We start from the raw sequence: 15,257 nt of genomic DNA on the forward strand, positions 1-15,257 counted from the left end.
GGAGGGGGCGAGGAGGAGGGGGGAAGAAAGACGGAGGAAGAGGAGGAGGAGAATGTCCCAAAACTTTTGAGGTTACAGGACCAACATCCCCCCCTCCCCCATCCCTTTAAACACACACTCGCTCTCTCACACACACACACACACACACACACACACACACACACACACACACACACACACACACATCCAATCTCCCAACCTCTGCACGCATGTTATCCGTGTGTGTGTTACGGTACACGTCCTCCTCTTCCTCATCATGCGCTCCCTGTTTTAATTCATGTGCTTCTACTCCTGTCCCCTCCCCCACCGCACCCCCCCCCTCTCCCTCCACTCATACCACCACCCCCCCCCCCCCTTCCCCACTTCTCTTTCTCTCTCCACCGACCAGAGGAATGCAGGAACCACATCTGGATCTTATTAGAGAGCAAGGGAGAGAAAGGGGTAGATGGAAATAAGTAATGGGGGGGGGGGGCGTGGAGGGGGGGGGGGGGGGGGGAGAGTCAGATTGGGAGAAAAAAAAAGTCTAGGAGGGGACAGAAAGAATGAACTTTGGTAAGCATAAAAAGGCTCATGTTGGGAGGCTAAGAATAAAAGTTAACAGCAACACCGATTAGTGCCAATTAACCTCGGTGGGCACGGGGCAGGAGGGGGCTCGGCTGGCACCTCAGATGGGGGGGGGGGGGGAGGCAATCGCTACAGATTCCAGCGCAAATGTAGTCTTTGAACTGGCCACGACCATATTCTGTCTGAATGAGCAGCTCCACTGTCACTACTGAGGGAGCAGTCAGGCCTGAGTAATAGTCCTTTTCTCTCCGCCGCTGGCCTCCTGACCACTCCCTCCCTCCCCCCACCCCCCTCCTCCTCCTTCTTCGTCCTAGTCCCCTCACTCCTTTTCTTCCAGCACACTCTCTCTACCCACACTACAATGCTGCTCCCCCCTCCACCTCACCACCTTTAAAACAAACAAAAAACTCTAATCACTCTCCATCAGGCTTCACCCACCTGCCCGCAAGACTAGCCCTCTTTGTCTCCCTCCACTTCTCCCCGAAACAACTTTTTTCTGGCCCCACCCCCCTCTACCTCACCCCAAATTGGTCCTCGCTGCAGAATGTGGCCGAAAACAACGCCAATAGATTCAGTCAGATGTGATGAAGTGTTCCCTTCTTGCTCGGGGGGCTCTGCATAAAGAAACATTTTTAAGGGGATGTGGGTTTTTTGTCCGACGTCTTTTTGTAACTCAGATGCCCCCCGGCCTGTCAAACACAAACTGCATACGGGGACTTTAAATCCTGGGGCTTCACTTGATAAACATGTAGCTGGAAAGGGTTGCTCAAATGGAAATGTGTACACACTTTTTGTTGAATTTATCGGCGACCACAAGTTTGATAATGACTTCATTCTTCTGTACCCTATCAGGTTTTCACTCGAACATTTCAAAGGAGGCGTGCTAGCGGCAGTTCTTTGCACAAACGCCACTTCAAAAAGCATGACATGACACTCGCGTCCAAAGGAATGCCCTTAAACAAACATATGAAGAGAAAAGCAATCAGCGTGTCACACATTGACAAACACACGCTGGGATGGAAATCCTAAGAATTTGTTGATTGAATGGAACCCAATGGGGAACAACAGGCGTGGATGTACATTATAACATCACGGGCTCCATTCCCAGATTGAGATTTACAGCTGGTTCAGTGATTGCTTTCAGTGGCTGATGTCAATTAGAGATGAGAGTTTTTTTTGGTAAAATGCATCATTCAGATCCCGTAAAAATCGTGACCTCAATTCGTTTAAACGGTAGGATGCACCAAAGAGCCATATCTCACTCGCTGGGATCAGAAAATTAAAAACAGACTTCTGCCTCGCTACATGTGTCACTCCAGATCTACAGTGCGCGCCGGAAAGCCCACAGAATGGTTCGTTAGCCTTGAAACCATGGCAGAAAGGTCCGTGGCGCTATAAATAATTCTATAAATGTATAATCCACAAAATCCTCATTGAAGTTTCTTGAAGGGTTTGAGTTTCTGTAGGGTAGCACTTTTTTCTTCATTAGCCACAGTAGATAGTACTGCTCATGTTTAAATCCCTCGTAGCCATTATCTGAGCAGAAACTACTTCTCCCAAGTGCACTTTTAGTGGTTATTACTGCCCACAATGTTCCCATTCCTTTCTAACCAACATTAGTGCATCTGCATGAGCTTAATGAAGCGGAGGACTGGCTTTGTGAGATTAGCTAACAAACTAATCAGCTTTTTTTTTATTTGTAAAAAGACAAAAACAAGGTTTGTTTGCCGAACAGTCACTTCAGATATAACAGAATGTATTTAGATACAAATGTCAAAAAGAAACTGGCCAGATGCATCAAATAATGGAAATCAGCACTTCTAGTATCCCACTGGAGTCTTTATGAGGCTTTTCTAATTCTTCATTGTTCACTTTTACAGAGTCATAAACATTGCACAGACAGTATAGTAATAATAGAGCCACAACTTTGCAGATCAACTCTTGAGCACCCTTTCTTTACTGGGGCTGTAAAAGCCCCTCTTAATAGCTGACTCTTCAAATATCTGGATATTTTCTTTGTGAGCCCAACACAGGAATCCGTCTGAGGTCTGTGATTCACCGCTCGGCTGCGTGATTCAGGGTCGGAGCGTGCAGTTGGGCAGCAGCAGCAGCAGCAGCAGCAGCAGATCGTGGCCTCCGTCTTCACAAAAGGACGGAGGCTGACAAATGGCACACCTGCACCGGAGCCTTTGTCCGAGTCGGCATTCGAGCCTATGGGCTGGAGGTGCAGTGCTGCAAGTCCAACCGCCTCATTAGGAAGTTAAAGGCGTGTGTTTGCAATGATTGATTATGCAGTAACATTTAACAGCTGCATTAACGGCGCCGCTTGCTTGCAACTTATTACCAGGTTGGTTTGTAGATACCAGGCTGGGATACCGAATCAATCACTCCAATGGTGTTGCTGGTAAAGAACTGGAAAACATTCACCGCTTTAATTAGCTGCTCGACTAATAACCATCCAATCATTATCACTGCTAGGCAATTACATGTGTGCAAATTGCAGGCCATGGAATACTGTTTTACTTGTCTAATGAAGAGATAAAAGTCTGCTCCCAAACCTTGGTATTATCTCTTTCGAGGGTTCTATTCATTTCAGTTTACTCCTCTAATGTTTTCAAAGCCAAATGACCACAGTGCAACAATTGAGACGTTACATTTACTACACCATTTACAATCGTACTGAAAGAAACAAAGCCCCATTTGCAGCCTCCTAATCTCGTCTCCGGGAAAGCCTTTGAGAGCAAATGTCTTTGTGCTTGAGATCCCAACATGGAGTACTGATGGATTACACAGTTGTAACAAGACAACAACAGACAATGGGACACATGGCTTCACACATGTAAACGGGCTGTGTGTGTCTGTGTGTTTATTCACATCTGCAAAGTGTTGCGGAACTAGTCATGTGGAATGAACGCGTTATGAGTGGACAAACAGGGCAACAGCATGTGACAGTAGGGGTCTCGGTGGCGGGAGCAGGGGGTTCTGTGTGTTTGTGTGTTGCGACAATGCCGGATTGTGTCATTTTGTGGATTCTAGAAGCGCTGTATTTGTCGTAGAAAAGCATCCTGCACCTGTATAGATTGTGGTGGGCTTCCAGGAACACTCAACAATGCACTATGGGTGGATGCTGAGCATGACAAGCCTGGGTGAGCGATACAAAGCCTGGCAGACAGGGTGACATCATCCTTTTCCATACCTTCTCCGAACACGCCCCCTACCTATGATGAAGTGGTCTACTGGCCGGCCAGTCGTGCACGCTCCTCGGTCACCCAAGGTAGACAATAGGAGGGAAAAAAGGGAGGTTTGCTGCGGCTGTGTGGCCCGACGCCAAACATGCCTCGATCAAACAGGTCGCTTATAGAAATTACAACCATCCTCATCCTCCTCCTCCTCCTCATCCTCCTGTCTCCCAGCAACTCGCTGCGATTATCATAAGCCTACCTGGCACCCCACAGGTATGGAGGGGGGGGGGGGGGGGGGCAGATGCATGGGCTGCTGCACACGCCTCATTGTGCACAGGCAATCGAGAGGGTGGAGATGGGATTTGTGTCACAGGTAGGACACAGTGACAGTGGAAGGGTTAGGTGGGAGGGGGATACAGGAGGCTGGTGGCAGTGGTGTCATTGACTGACAAGCCATTCAGATGCTATAGCAGTGTGGAAGTGCTGCTGGCATGTAGAGCAGCGCTGGTCAATCACTGTCATTCCCGTCACGTCCTCGGCGTCTCACCACGGCCCGTCTGAAAAGCGGCACCGCGAGGGCTTGTCCTATGCAAAAGGTCATTAAGACTCGTGAGCACGCGCATGCAGCAGTAATACTCAAGTTGGACGCACGCACGTTTTCGCACGCGGACAGAGGCGCGCGACAATGATAATTCGCACCAAAAAAAAAGTGTGGTGATCCATTGCTGCGGTGCGGACACGCAGTCACACGCGCCCTCATACTTGCATGCACGCGCGCACACACGCCGCTTAAGGTGATCCATTGCTGCGGGAATGCTGTGAAATCATGTTTTATGCCTTTTTCGGCACACACACTTTATGAGAAATACAACTGTGTTAAACCCTCGCACAATATTGACACTATCAAAGAGTATTCACCGTGTGTAATGCAAAAAAAAAAGCTAATGCAGACTTACCAGTTTGAAAACTCAACACCAAACTCAAGAGCAGCAGCCTCTGCATGGTTCAGCCGACCAATAAGTCCGTTATTGGCTCAAACCTCCGTGAGGACAGCATCAAAAAGCGGGAGTTCTCTGACTTTGGTAATAATTAGATAAAGAACAATAATCCTCCTGCGTCGTCCCTCCTCGTTTGTCCCCTGTCTCGGCGTGGACTTGCTCAGCTTTTATACCATTTCACTGCTTTTTTCAGCCCTCTCTTCTTCTTTGCTCTCCAGCGACAGTCCGTTTTCTACTCTTCACTGGGGCAGCAAGCAAGAAGGAGTAACACCGGAAACATCCGGTCGTCCCCTTCAAAATAAAACGCACATTGAACAAGATGATACATTTGAAACAGATGTTGAGGAATGAACATCAGTTAATAATAATTGATGATGTATTATCAATAAATGCTGTATTCGTACAATTCGATATTATATTTGATAGCTTCAATATACTGTAGTCCTGTCCTGCCCTTGTGAGAGCCACCTCCATATAGAAAATAATAATTAACTAATATTCTTAGAAAATAAAGACCATTTTAATCCAAAGAAAAGCTTACAATCCTGAAAAAAAACACTTATAAGGATGACACATGTTGATGTTGTACTGTAATCCAGATATTCGTTAGCTACCTGACACATAAATCAGAATACAAGTTCAAACAATGCAACCCGTGCAACCAAGCTCTACTTCCGGTGTTGTCTTCGCTGTAATCTCTCTGACTTGACGTCATATTCTCATTAACGGGGCATTCCTCTCTCTCTCCCCCTCTCTGTCTCTCACGTCAGCAGCACCACAGCACTGCCCCCCTTTTCCCTTTCCCCCTGGATCTTGCACACCGGCAAAAAAACACATTATGAAGTACAAAATTAAAACAATAAACAAGCTTAGAAAGGCATAATCATTTTTGACACATTTGCTGTGGTCGGTACTGCTTTGTTTCTTGTTTTTCACAATGTGACATTAGGACATGAAGTCATTCTTGATACCCTAACTCACCTCTACAATAACAGAATCCTCCTATTTCTATCATTTAGGCCTGATATGTGAATTATGATGATGTCACACTTAATTATGTTAAATAGAAGACAGCAAACTCAGTTGTCACTCAATTTAATTAACCATAATGTCATTGTCACATGTTATAAAGCTCAATATAGGGAACATGTATTGCATGAGATTCCTAAGTAGGGTAGTGAGATGTAGGAGTAAAAAGTACCAAATAAATACTCAGATATTATTACTTCTTAAAATGATATTCCCAATTTAGTGGGGCAAGGTAGTGATGTCACTATGATGAAAGAAATAGCCCGAGCACATGATGAATAAACAGACCTGATTCCTATCACATAATGTAGGCTACATATTTTTGGGGATGGTTCCCTGTCACAGCTCGGTGGGTCTGCAGAGAGCCGGTCCTCAGGCTGAGGCTGGAGCGCCCCCTCGTGTCCTGAACCTAGAACGACACTGACAGAGCACCAAGAGGGACTGGGGCGATAATCCCACAATATCTGATGTTCCCAACATGCTGTCAAGGATTATAACCTTAAATAGGTGCACTCATTTAAAAATTGCATTTTTAACATAATTGGTTTGTTTAAACCGTTAAAGCTTCATAATAGTCTGCAGGAAGGCTGTTAATAAATACAAGTAATATCACATTTAAACATTATAAATTAATAACGTGGTTTGTTTGAGAAAATTAGTATCCATAGAATAATAGTTTCATTTTAATTTACTCCTGTTAAGATATAAAATAAAATTGTTCGGAGAGCTAGCTCTAGAAGGAGAATCAACATGAGAAAATAATGTATAGTAAGGATTTTATAGAGAGAGAAAAGGAATTGTAGGTTATCATGTAACAATGAGGCGTGCATGAGTAAACCTAATGAAATCAGGTTTGGAATACAAACTCAGAATTGTATTTGCTATAAAAATGTAACAGAATAGAGTACAGCATAGAAGGAATGGGATGGGGAGTGTTTCACTTGACACACTACAGCTCTCAATATTGCGCGCACAGTTATGATCATTTACAGCATCTGCTACCAAAACATCACCCTAATCCCTTACATCTGATAAAAGTGACCGCAGGTCTGCCGTGTGGCACACAGAGTGACTCATCTCTGCCGGGACTCGAACCCGGAGCCTCTGGATTAGAAGTCCAGCGCGCTATTCCATTGCGCCACAGAGACTGCGCCAGGATATCCCATGACTGGCACCGTTTTCATCCATATAGCCTCTCATACCGCTACTCTGCATCCCGCAGCATCAGGACCACTCTGAGCCGACATGTTGTTAGTTCCGAGTGTGACCACCAGAGGGCGCTGTTGCTACACCCTGGGGTGTGAGTCCCTCATAGATGAGTCAAATTAGCTTCGTACAACCGGAAGTCTAGAGGTTCCGTTTAAAAAATAAAAGTTGCCGCCACAGTTAATGGCGTATTAGTAGATCTTCGTAATCGAGGCTTTTATTCTGAAACTTCGCAACCCGGAATCTTCTTTAAATAAAACTTTTTTAATTTCCACCAAAGAGCCAAAATGGTGCGAGTCGGAGCTTCTGTTTCTCCGTGTACAAATCAAATTGAAATGTAAAAAATATTTGCAATATGTCGGCGATATGACGGATCTTTAAGACAACAAATCAAAAATCGGCCAGTTTAAAGAAAGCCAGTGCTACAACCATGTTTAACAAATGCAATCAGAAAAAGGAGAGGATAGTGTTTGCTGCTATGGCTATTAAAAATAGCTCAAGGAAATATGTCAAGTGTTTAATTACTATAATTGGTATTTGGGTCATTTTAATGGTTTATTAAATCATCGTTTTTCAGCACACATGTATAGGCCCTACTCAGTGTCTTATTTTGAAATAGTGCAGCACTCTCACTAGAAACATAGGCTTAGTCTATTGTTACACCAGGATTGCATCAGATACCTATAATGCCCCCCACCCCCCTCCACAATGTGCCACCATGATTCATTTCTTGCCTAAATCCATGAGTGGGAAATATAATCTACGTATTCGTCCAGTATTGGATCTTCTAAAGTTTCACCATCCCGGAATAAAACAATAAATCTACACTCTAAAAAATGCTGGTTTATTTCTATAAACACATTGCTGGGTTGATTTGGCTGGGTAATTATGGGTTATTTGGGTACTGTAAACACACTGGTGGGTTGTTCATGCTGGGTCAAAGGGGTTATTAGGGCTTCAATTGCAGTTGTACACCTGCCTGGGTTATTTTTAACCCAGAGGTTGCTTTATTCATTTTCCCACTTCTGAATCATTCTGGAACCATCTTTTTGTAATTTATCACATAACACAAGGTATGTAACCTATATGTTATCACTATATTTTATATAATTATACAATTCTGTAACTTATTGAATCACTAGTAAGTGATTTTGCAAAACCACTACAACCACAACAGTGATTATGCAAAACCAGTAATCAGCCAGTGATTTCACAGAATCACCAGAGTTATTGCACACTGTAAGACCGAACATTACAAGCTTCTGAAAGAAAATTGATTGTTTTAACTCAAACATTTAAACAAGTTAATTCACCGCTAATTTTCTGATGACTATGAACTGATTTATTATTGTGTATACAGTGTTCAACCACTTTGGGTCATATTGGTAATAGTACTCAAACATTTTTATTGAATCTGTCTGACGCTGGTCTGACGTCATCACGTATGTGCTCCGCCCCTGACGTGCCTAGAGGTTCCATCACACATGCTTCACCAGAGTCCGCCATTAGCCCCTCGTCTCTGTTGAAATCGCTCAGACTTTTAAGAATACTTTGCCCACCGTGCTCTCACTGCCGGAATCGTGATCCTTTTTTGGCCGCACTACTCTGGTGAGGGTGTCGTATTGTCATACTGATATTCTGTACACACTGTGAAGACCACTGAGACAAATGTAACATTTGTGATATTGGGCTATATAAATAAACATTGATTGATTGATTGATTGATTGAGTTACGTCTTGCCTTTGCACAGTATTTAAATGATGTGTTATTAATTTCTGCATCTAATGCACTTTGTGTCGCATGGTGTGTTAGTTTGATTTGAGATCTTGTTAGCTAGCCTACATTTAATATCTGCCTCACTTGAAAAATGATTTAACTTACGTGTAAGACAGTATTTTAATATTGTTTTAAGTTATATCTCAAAGTGGAACGTTTGTGTTGCAATAGTTTTCTGGAAAAGTCGAACCTAAAATGGCGGCAGGCGGCGCGTTTTCTTTCTTCTTTTTGTTACCAATGTTTTATTAACTTAGAGGCATAGAGGATTTACGTTCATTTGATCCACTACAATGTATCATAACCGTGCGTTCTGCATGTTTGTAAAAGCAAGCTAACTTGAAACACTAGACCAGAGGTGCCCAGTAGTCGACCGCGGGGGCAATGCTGGTAGATCGCGAGTCATTCATAAAAAAAAATATCCAGCTCCGTTGAAATAGACAAAACAGGTTTTGATCCCTCCTCCCTTGGCCTCCCTGCCACTTAATTCAGGAGTTGACTTGATTGACAGAAAAAGCGACATCGCTTTCCAGTCTGTTAACCCAGAATGCAAAGCGATACAAAATCAGTCAAGTGCCGGGAAAACTCAAATTAAGTTAAAGAGACAAACAACAAAATGAGTGCGGGACCGAGCAAGAAGCTAAAGACATACCACTTCCACCCAGAATGGGAGGAAGAATATTTTGTAGTGATGTCACATTCAAAGGTTATTTGCCTTATTTGTAAAGCAAGCGTCGCTCTGCCAAAGAAAGGTAACGTGGAGAGGCATTATCGGAGTGTTCACAAGGCATATGACAGCGATTTCCCTTCGAGTAGCGAGTTGAGAAAGAGAAAGGTCATGTATTATTGCTACACAAACATCATCTCGCAGTCTTGGTGTCGCCAACTCGTTTCTAATATGCAAAAAGACAAACAAATGCGTCTATGGTCGGTGTATTTTTATCTTTCCAATCGAGACGAGATCTCTCTCTCTCCCATCTGTGTGTGAGGGGGGGCGGGGCAGTACCACACACACGCAGCTGCTACATGCAGCAACACACTACGCTGAAGTTGGCTTTCGATTCAGAGCATCCGATTCAGCAGTTAAGGGACATTTAATTTACAGCGCTGAGCGAACAATCCTCCGTGTTTGAACCTCTTAAATCGCTGCATAGCCGATTTATTTGGACTGGATTATCCCAGAGGGTCTAAAGATTCTTTATAACCCAGTTTCAGATTTGTGAAACCTTTATTCTATTTGTGAAAATACAAACAAGGGAGATTTCAGTGCTTTTTTCGCATCCTCACCACATTAGACCAGGTCCTGATCTGAAACCACTTGACCTACACTCATCAAATCTGGACTGGATTATCCCAGAGAGTCTAAAGATTCTTTATAACCCAGTTTGAGATTTGTGAAACCTTTATTCTATTTGTGAAAATTAGGGATGCTCCGATCGCCAATTTCGGGGCCGATCGCCGGAATCAGTATCGGCCGATCCGATCGAGTGTGCGGGACCTAAATGGAAGATTTAAACATCACTTTAAATCTTCCATTTAAAGTGATGTTTAAACTCAGTTAATGGGGCTCATTCACTGGAGCTTCCACAAACAACAATCAACTTAATTATTACATTGAAATGATGTACATTATTCAAGTTTACATTCACTTTGGATAATAACACGGGAGAAATGAGCGGAAAAGGGCTCTCTTTTCCTCTCTCCCCCTCTCTCTCTCTCTCTCCTGACAGCCTGTCAGTATCTCATGCAGCTCACTGATCTAGTAATGAGTGACCCGACAGTGAAGAATACATATATTTATAATAACTAGTTTAGCTTGTTCCAGAGGTAGATAAAATAGCTACGTGTGTTAGGCAGGGGCGTCGCCTGGACCTGGAAACATTCGGGGCTTAGCCCACAGTGGCGGCGCTACAGTCAAATGTTCTACTGCAAGACTCCCCACAGCACATACACAATTGCGCCATCTGGTGTCACAAACGTGTGCCTGCATTAGCTTTGTTACGGCAATGGATTGTGGGAGATTCTCAAAGCACATGAGGATCTCTTGAGGGTAAGGTGCCTGTATTATCTCGGTGGACAAAATGTATGTTTTTATTTTATAAGGACAATAACGTACCGTTGTGTTTGTTTAGTTTAATGTTAATTGTTTAATGCTCACAGTCACAGCAACATGTTTTTTGTGTGATTGGCTATTTGTTTTATATGATTTACCAACGTGATCATCAATAGCTAATCTGAGCACCAGAACCCAGCTCACGTGTCCTTTTATGCTGTCCATTGAAATGCAGGTATGTGAGTTTTGTACACCAGTTTATTTATGTGTAATGTTTCACATTGCTCCACATGATGCCTTGACTACAAAGATGATGTTTCTACGCTTCTTCCTCTGCGTCACAGTTTCGGGAATATCAAGATCATTGCACAGGGCTTTGGTCTTGTCATAGACCTCATGTGCTTTCTCGTTACTTTGGTAATTTTTTAGTGTGTTCTCAACTGCCGTTTTGTAATCCACTGCCTGCACCAAGTCAATTGTTTCTTTCTGCAGGTATTTGTGCAGGCCCTGAGTGGTTGAGAGCAGTGTCTGGAACATGACAGCATGTAGATGGTACTGCATGTTCAAAGCTTGCTTTCCAGTCCCTTTGCTAGAGGGGCTGAAAGGCTCCCTAAAGTCTTGATCAAAGCAGGGAGGTCTTTGACATGCCCAGCGAACAAGTTGTTTGTCCCCTACCTCTAGCTGTTTCTGAAATGTTTGCAATCTCTGATGGTGGACAAGAGATGTGGAGAAGAAAGAGTAGAGACACTCCAGGAGATCAACGCAGGTATGTGAGTTTTGTACAACAGTTTGTATAAGTTTCATGTTTCACATTGCTTGTGAAAAATATACTACCACTATACGATCACTGATGTTTTGTTGTTGACTGGACACTTATTTTGTAAAAGAGATAGCATGAGAGGATCTCTTAAGCAATGCAGCTCACGTGTCCTTTTTATATGCTGTCCATTGAAATGCAGGAAAGTAATCACCAGGTCTGAGTGATCTGTTGCCGAGGGGACACTACACCGGAGTTACAGAAGCAGAGATAAAGTGCTCTTTGGGGGGAACTCACCTCCTCTGGGGTCCCCCAGGAAGATTTTTTTTAAATGTTGAAGTTAAAAGCATCAATCTTGTGCACTTTGAGAGCAACATCAAGAGATATGATACATCTCTCAACACCCATATGTCAAAAAGAAATCAAAGAATCAGAATCAGAAACGGGTTTATTATTTAAAAACACTTCATTTTCCAATTAAATCATAAACGATGTCAAATTATTAGAAGTTGTTAGTAATCAGATTAAACAGAAAAAAGGGATGGAAGGAGGAAATAATAATCCCTCTTCTCTTGCTGTTTGCGGTTGAAATTATCTCTTTTGCTGGCCAAACATGCTGGATGGAAAGCAGTGATGCCTCACTTGCCTTGGCCCTGTATCTGCAGTCCCTAAATCAGTCATGTTACCCATTGACTCGTGTCTGTTCTGGTGTTCCTGTTCATTGTTGTCTCCATTGTCGTTCTTGTCTGTTGTATCTCCTTCTTGTGTGTCCCTTTCTCCTGTTCTCCATCCTCTACTCCGTTTGGCTCATCTGTGATGACTGTGTAGGTAAACACAAACAAGTATGTAAGGCTGCGGCCCCACGAGGACGAATTCGGTCGTTTGCGTTACTGTTTAGTGTCATATAGACCGTTCGGACGAGGACGACCGAATATGGCACTAAACGACTGAGGAAACGACAACGGGTCCCAAGGTGGATAGAAAGGCATACGCCACTCTCTGGGGGGTCAAACAGCTCCGTGTGTGCGCCCTATACGGACATTTTCAGATCACTGATAGTGATTGCGCAATAGCCCCGCCTCTCCCCACCTCTTCTGCTCACCTCCGCTTACCCCGCGCCAGTGCTGAAGTGTTTCGCCACCAACAACAACAACAATGGCGGATCGCAGAGTTGCTATCGTGCTCCGGACGCTATTGACCATGCTACAGTTGTTTGTGCAACATCTACAGCAATAATGATGAGGCAATAGCCCCGCCTCTCCCCACCTCTGCTGCTCACCCCCACGTCAAAGTAAACTGCACCCTGAATTCAGATTATTTATCTTTCTCTCGCGAGTGAAGTCTAATCTGACAGGACGGAGACACGCAGCTCTGCTCACCTGCAGCTCCTCCCGCTGCAGCAAAACACACACTTCAAGTCAGATCATCACCCTTAGCTATTTTAATTACCTCTCAAACTACCTAAACTAGTTATAAATATGTTTATTTTTACAGTCGGCCGGGTCACTGATTACTGGATGAGCTGCTGCATGAGACAGACACTGGCGCTGTCCGAAGAGAGGGAGGAAAAAGAGAGGCTCCGTGTATTTTATCATTATATTATATAGAGTCGTTATTCATTTGTTTTAAAGCTCAATAAATAACAAAGAAGACCTTTGACCGGCACTTTTATAATTTTGTCCGGAAGATTTCAACTTTAATACACGCTGACTGGCGAAAAACTCTGCCCGGTTCCCTCGGCCCCCAGCGCGGAGAATAAACAGAAGGGCAACCATGACAACCATGCTTCTTCGCTGCTTTTGTGGAGGAAGTTACAGCGCCACGTAGAGGCTCCTGCATATGTACTGCAGCTTCTCCAGCGGTTGGAGCTAAACGGAGCGGTCTCGTGTGGGCAGACACTATCCGGATAATTATTGCATGTGGACGGAAGCCGTTTGCGATTGCGTTTGCGTTAATCCTATGCGTTTAGCCGTTTTCGTCCTCGTGGGGCCGCAGCCTAAGTCAATCAGTTTCCAGCTCTGTCAAATAAATGAATTTCAAGATACACACATTTGTCTTCATTAAAATGAGTGTCACCACACTGTCACAAAATGTAATACTAACCAATTGAAAATAGTTACATTTACTTTGGAAACCTCTTGCAGATATCACTGTTAAGAGTAGTTATCTGCCAATAGGACAGAATCATTCCTATACAAATGCAGTTTGAGTAATTCACTTAATATATTCACTTAAAACTGTGATAGTCATTTTCACTTAATACTCTAATATAGTCATCTTTCTGCATTCAACACTAAGGAAAGCTGTACAATCTGACATGATGATGAGGAAAAAAGGCCTCCGACAATGCAGATCATTTTTTGATCATATCAATTTTAAAATGGGGGTCAAGGCTTAATATTTGGGAGCATAGTGTCCCTTGCCCCTTTCAGGAGCCCCACTGGATTGGCTTTGATCTGAAATATGTGTATAACAAGCTTGTTAGCTGGCTGTCCATCTCATAATGTTCACATAGAAACTAGCTGTCAATAGGAAATATCAATCAGAAGAATTATATTTTCATGCAAAATCTGTCACAAAAAGAGGTTGCACATTTAAATGCAGGTGTTGTTATGGCAACGTCAGTGGCCAGACAGCCACATTTACTGCTGCAAATACGTTCAAACATGCTGTCGACACGTAAAGCAGTGGCAACTATGCCACCATTTCAGCTGACTTTTTCTCAGAAATACCGTCACATAACATCCATATATATATTTCAGTGCTAGGTTGATGCTTAGCTAAGCTAACTATGAAACACTTTAACTGGCAGGACTCAGGATCAACTACTACTGTAAGGTCGAACACAGACAGTAAGTCAACATTTCCCAGAGAGCTTTCTTTGAAATCACCAAGTAACGCTAAAAAACACAACATTTAGATTGTATGACAAAGTGTTTATTTAATATATCTGGCTAGCTATAGCTACTTGCTAACGGTTTAGCTTACCCCCGCGATTCAAAGTAACGTCAACGTAGCTATAATTTATGCTTTGCTTACATGTTGACATAACTTGTAAGTTTACTGACAGGTACATACCTTGTTCACCTGGCTCAGGTGGTGGCTCTGGGGTTGTTGTGTGAGCCATCACTTGAGAATTGCCGTCTTTTTTATTAAAGAAATGTCTAATGTCCATCTTCAGAATCTCCGCGTCTGGGGCTGACAGTTTAAAGTTGAATCATTGTCACAGAGGAGAGGTACGTACCTGTCAGCCAATAAAACACGTTTATTTCCATGCAACTCTCTGATTGGTCTGGTGGCGTCGTCTTGCCTCTGTGTTGCATTCACTGAACATGGGAAATTACATTCCTGCCGTCCGTCCTATAGGTAAAGTAGGTTAATGTATTATATTATTGAGGGAGAATTTGTCCGGGGCTAAAGAAAAAACAAAGCCCCGGATGCCTACCCCAGGCGACGCCCCTGGTGTTAGGTCTAACTCTTGTGTGTTTCGTCCCGTTTATCGGTCCGGCGGGCGGAGCTGCAGGATTTCTGCTTCACACACACGTTGCATACCGCTATTTTACTGTCTTTTTCGGACACCTTAAAATAATGCCAGACCGGTGAAGCCATTTTGGCGAGCTTGTTTTGCCGCACACAGAGAAAAGTGTCATGTATTTTACGTCATGCGATCGGCTCTCGCGATCGGCATGTTTCG

At 43.6% G+C, this 15,257-nt stretch overlaps 1 protein-coding gene, 1 long non-coding RNA gene and 1 other non-coding gene across 4 annotated transcripts in view; all 3 read right to left on the reverse strand.

Moving 5' to 3' along the window:
* The window catches only part of kirrel1a (kirre like nephrin family adhesion molecule 1a), a 31,315-nt gene extending 26,335 nt beyond the window's left edge, over positions 1-4,980 (reverse strand). For both annotated transcript variants that reach the window (XM_034106178.2, XM_034106176.2), the window contains exon 1: positions 4,703-4,980. In XM_034106178.2, the coding sequence (XP_033962069.1) occupies positions 4,703-4,748 (46 nt within the window). In that variant the 5' untranslated portion in view covers positions 4,749-4,980. The remainder of the gene's footprint in view (positions 1-4,702) is intronic.
* A 1,867-nt stretch (positions 4,981-6,847) lies between these two features.
* Positions 6,848-6,921, reverse strand: trnar-ucu (transfer RNA arginine (anticodon UCU)). Its single transcript has one exon. It is a non-coding gene; the product is annotated as a tRNA-Arg (tRNA).
* Positions 6,922-11,993: 5,072 nt separating this feature from the next.
* LOC139435757 (uncharacterized) lies at positions 11,994-14,753 on the reverse strand. The gene is made up of 2 exons (XR_011644966.1): positions 14,642-14,753; positions 11,994-12,383 (listed from the first exon to the last, which is right to left on the reverse strand). It is a non-coding gene; the product is annotated as an uncharacterized lncRNA (long non-coding RNA).
* Positions 14,754-15,257: the final 504 nt, after the last annotated feature.

This window comes from Pseudochaenichthys georgianus, chromosome 18, assembly GCF_902827115.2.
Source record: "Pseudochaenichthys georgianus chromosome 18, fPseGeo1.2, whole genome shotgun sequence".
Taxonomy (NCBI): Eukaryota; Metazoa; Chordata; class Actinopteri; order Perciformes; family Channichthyidae; genus Pseudochaenichthys; species Pseudochaenichthys georgianus.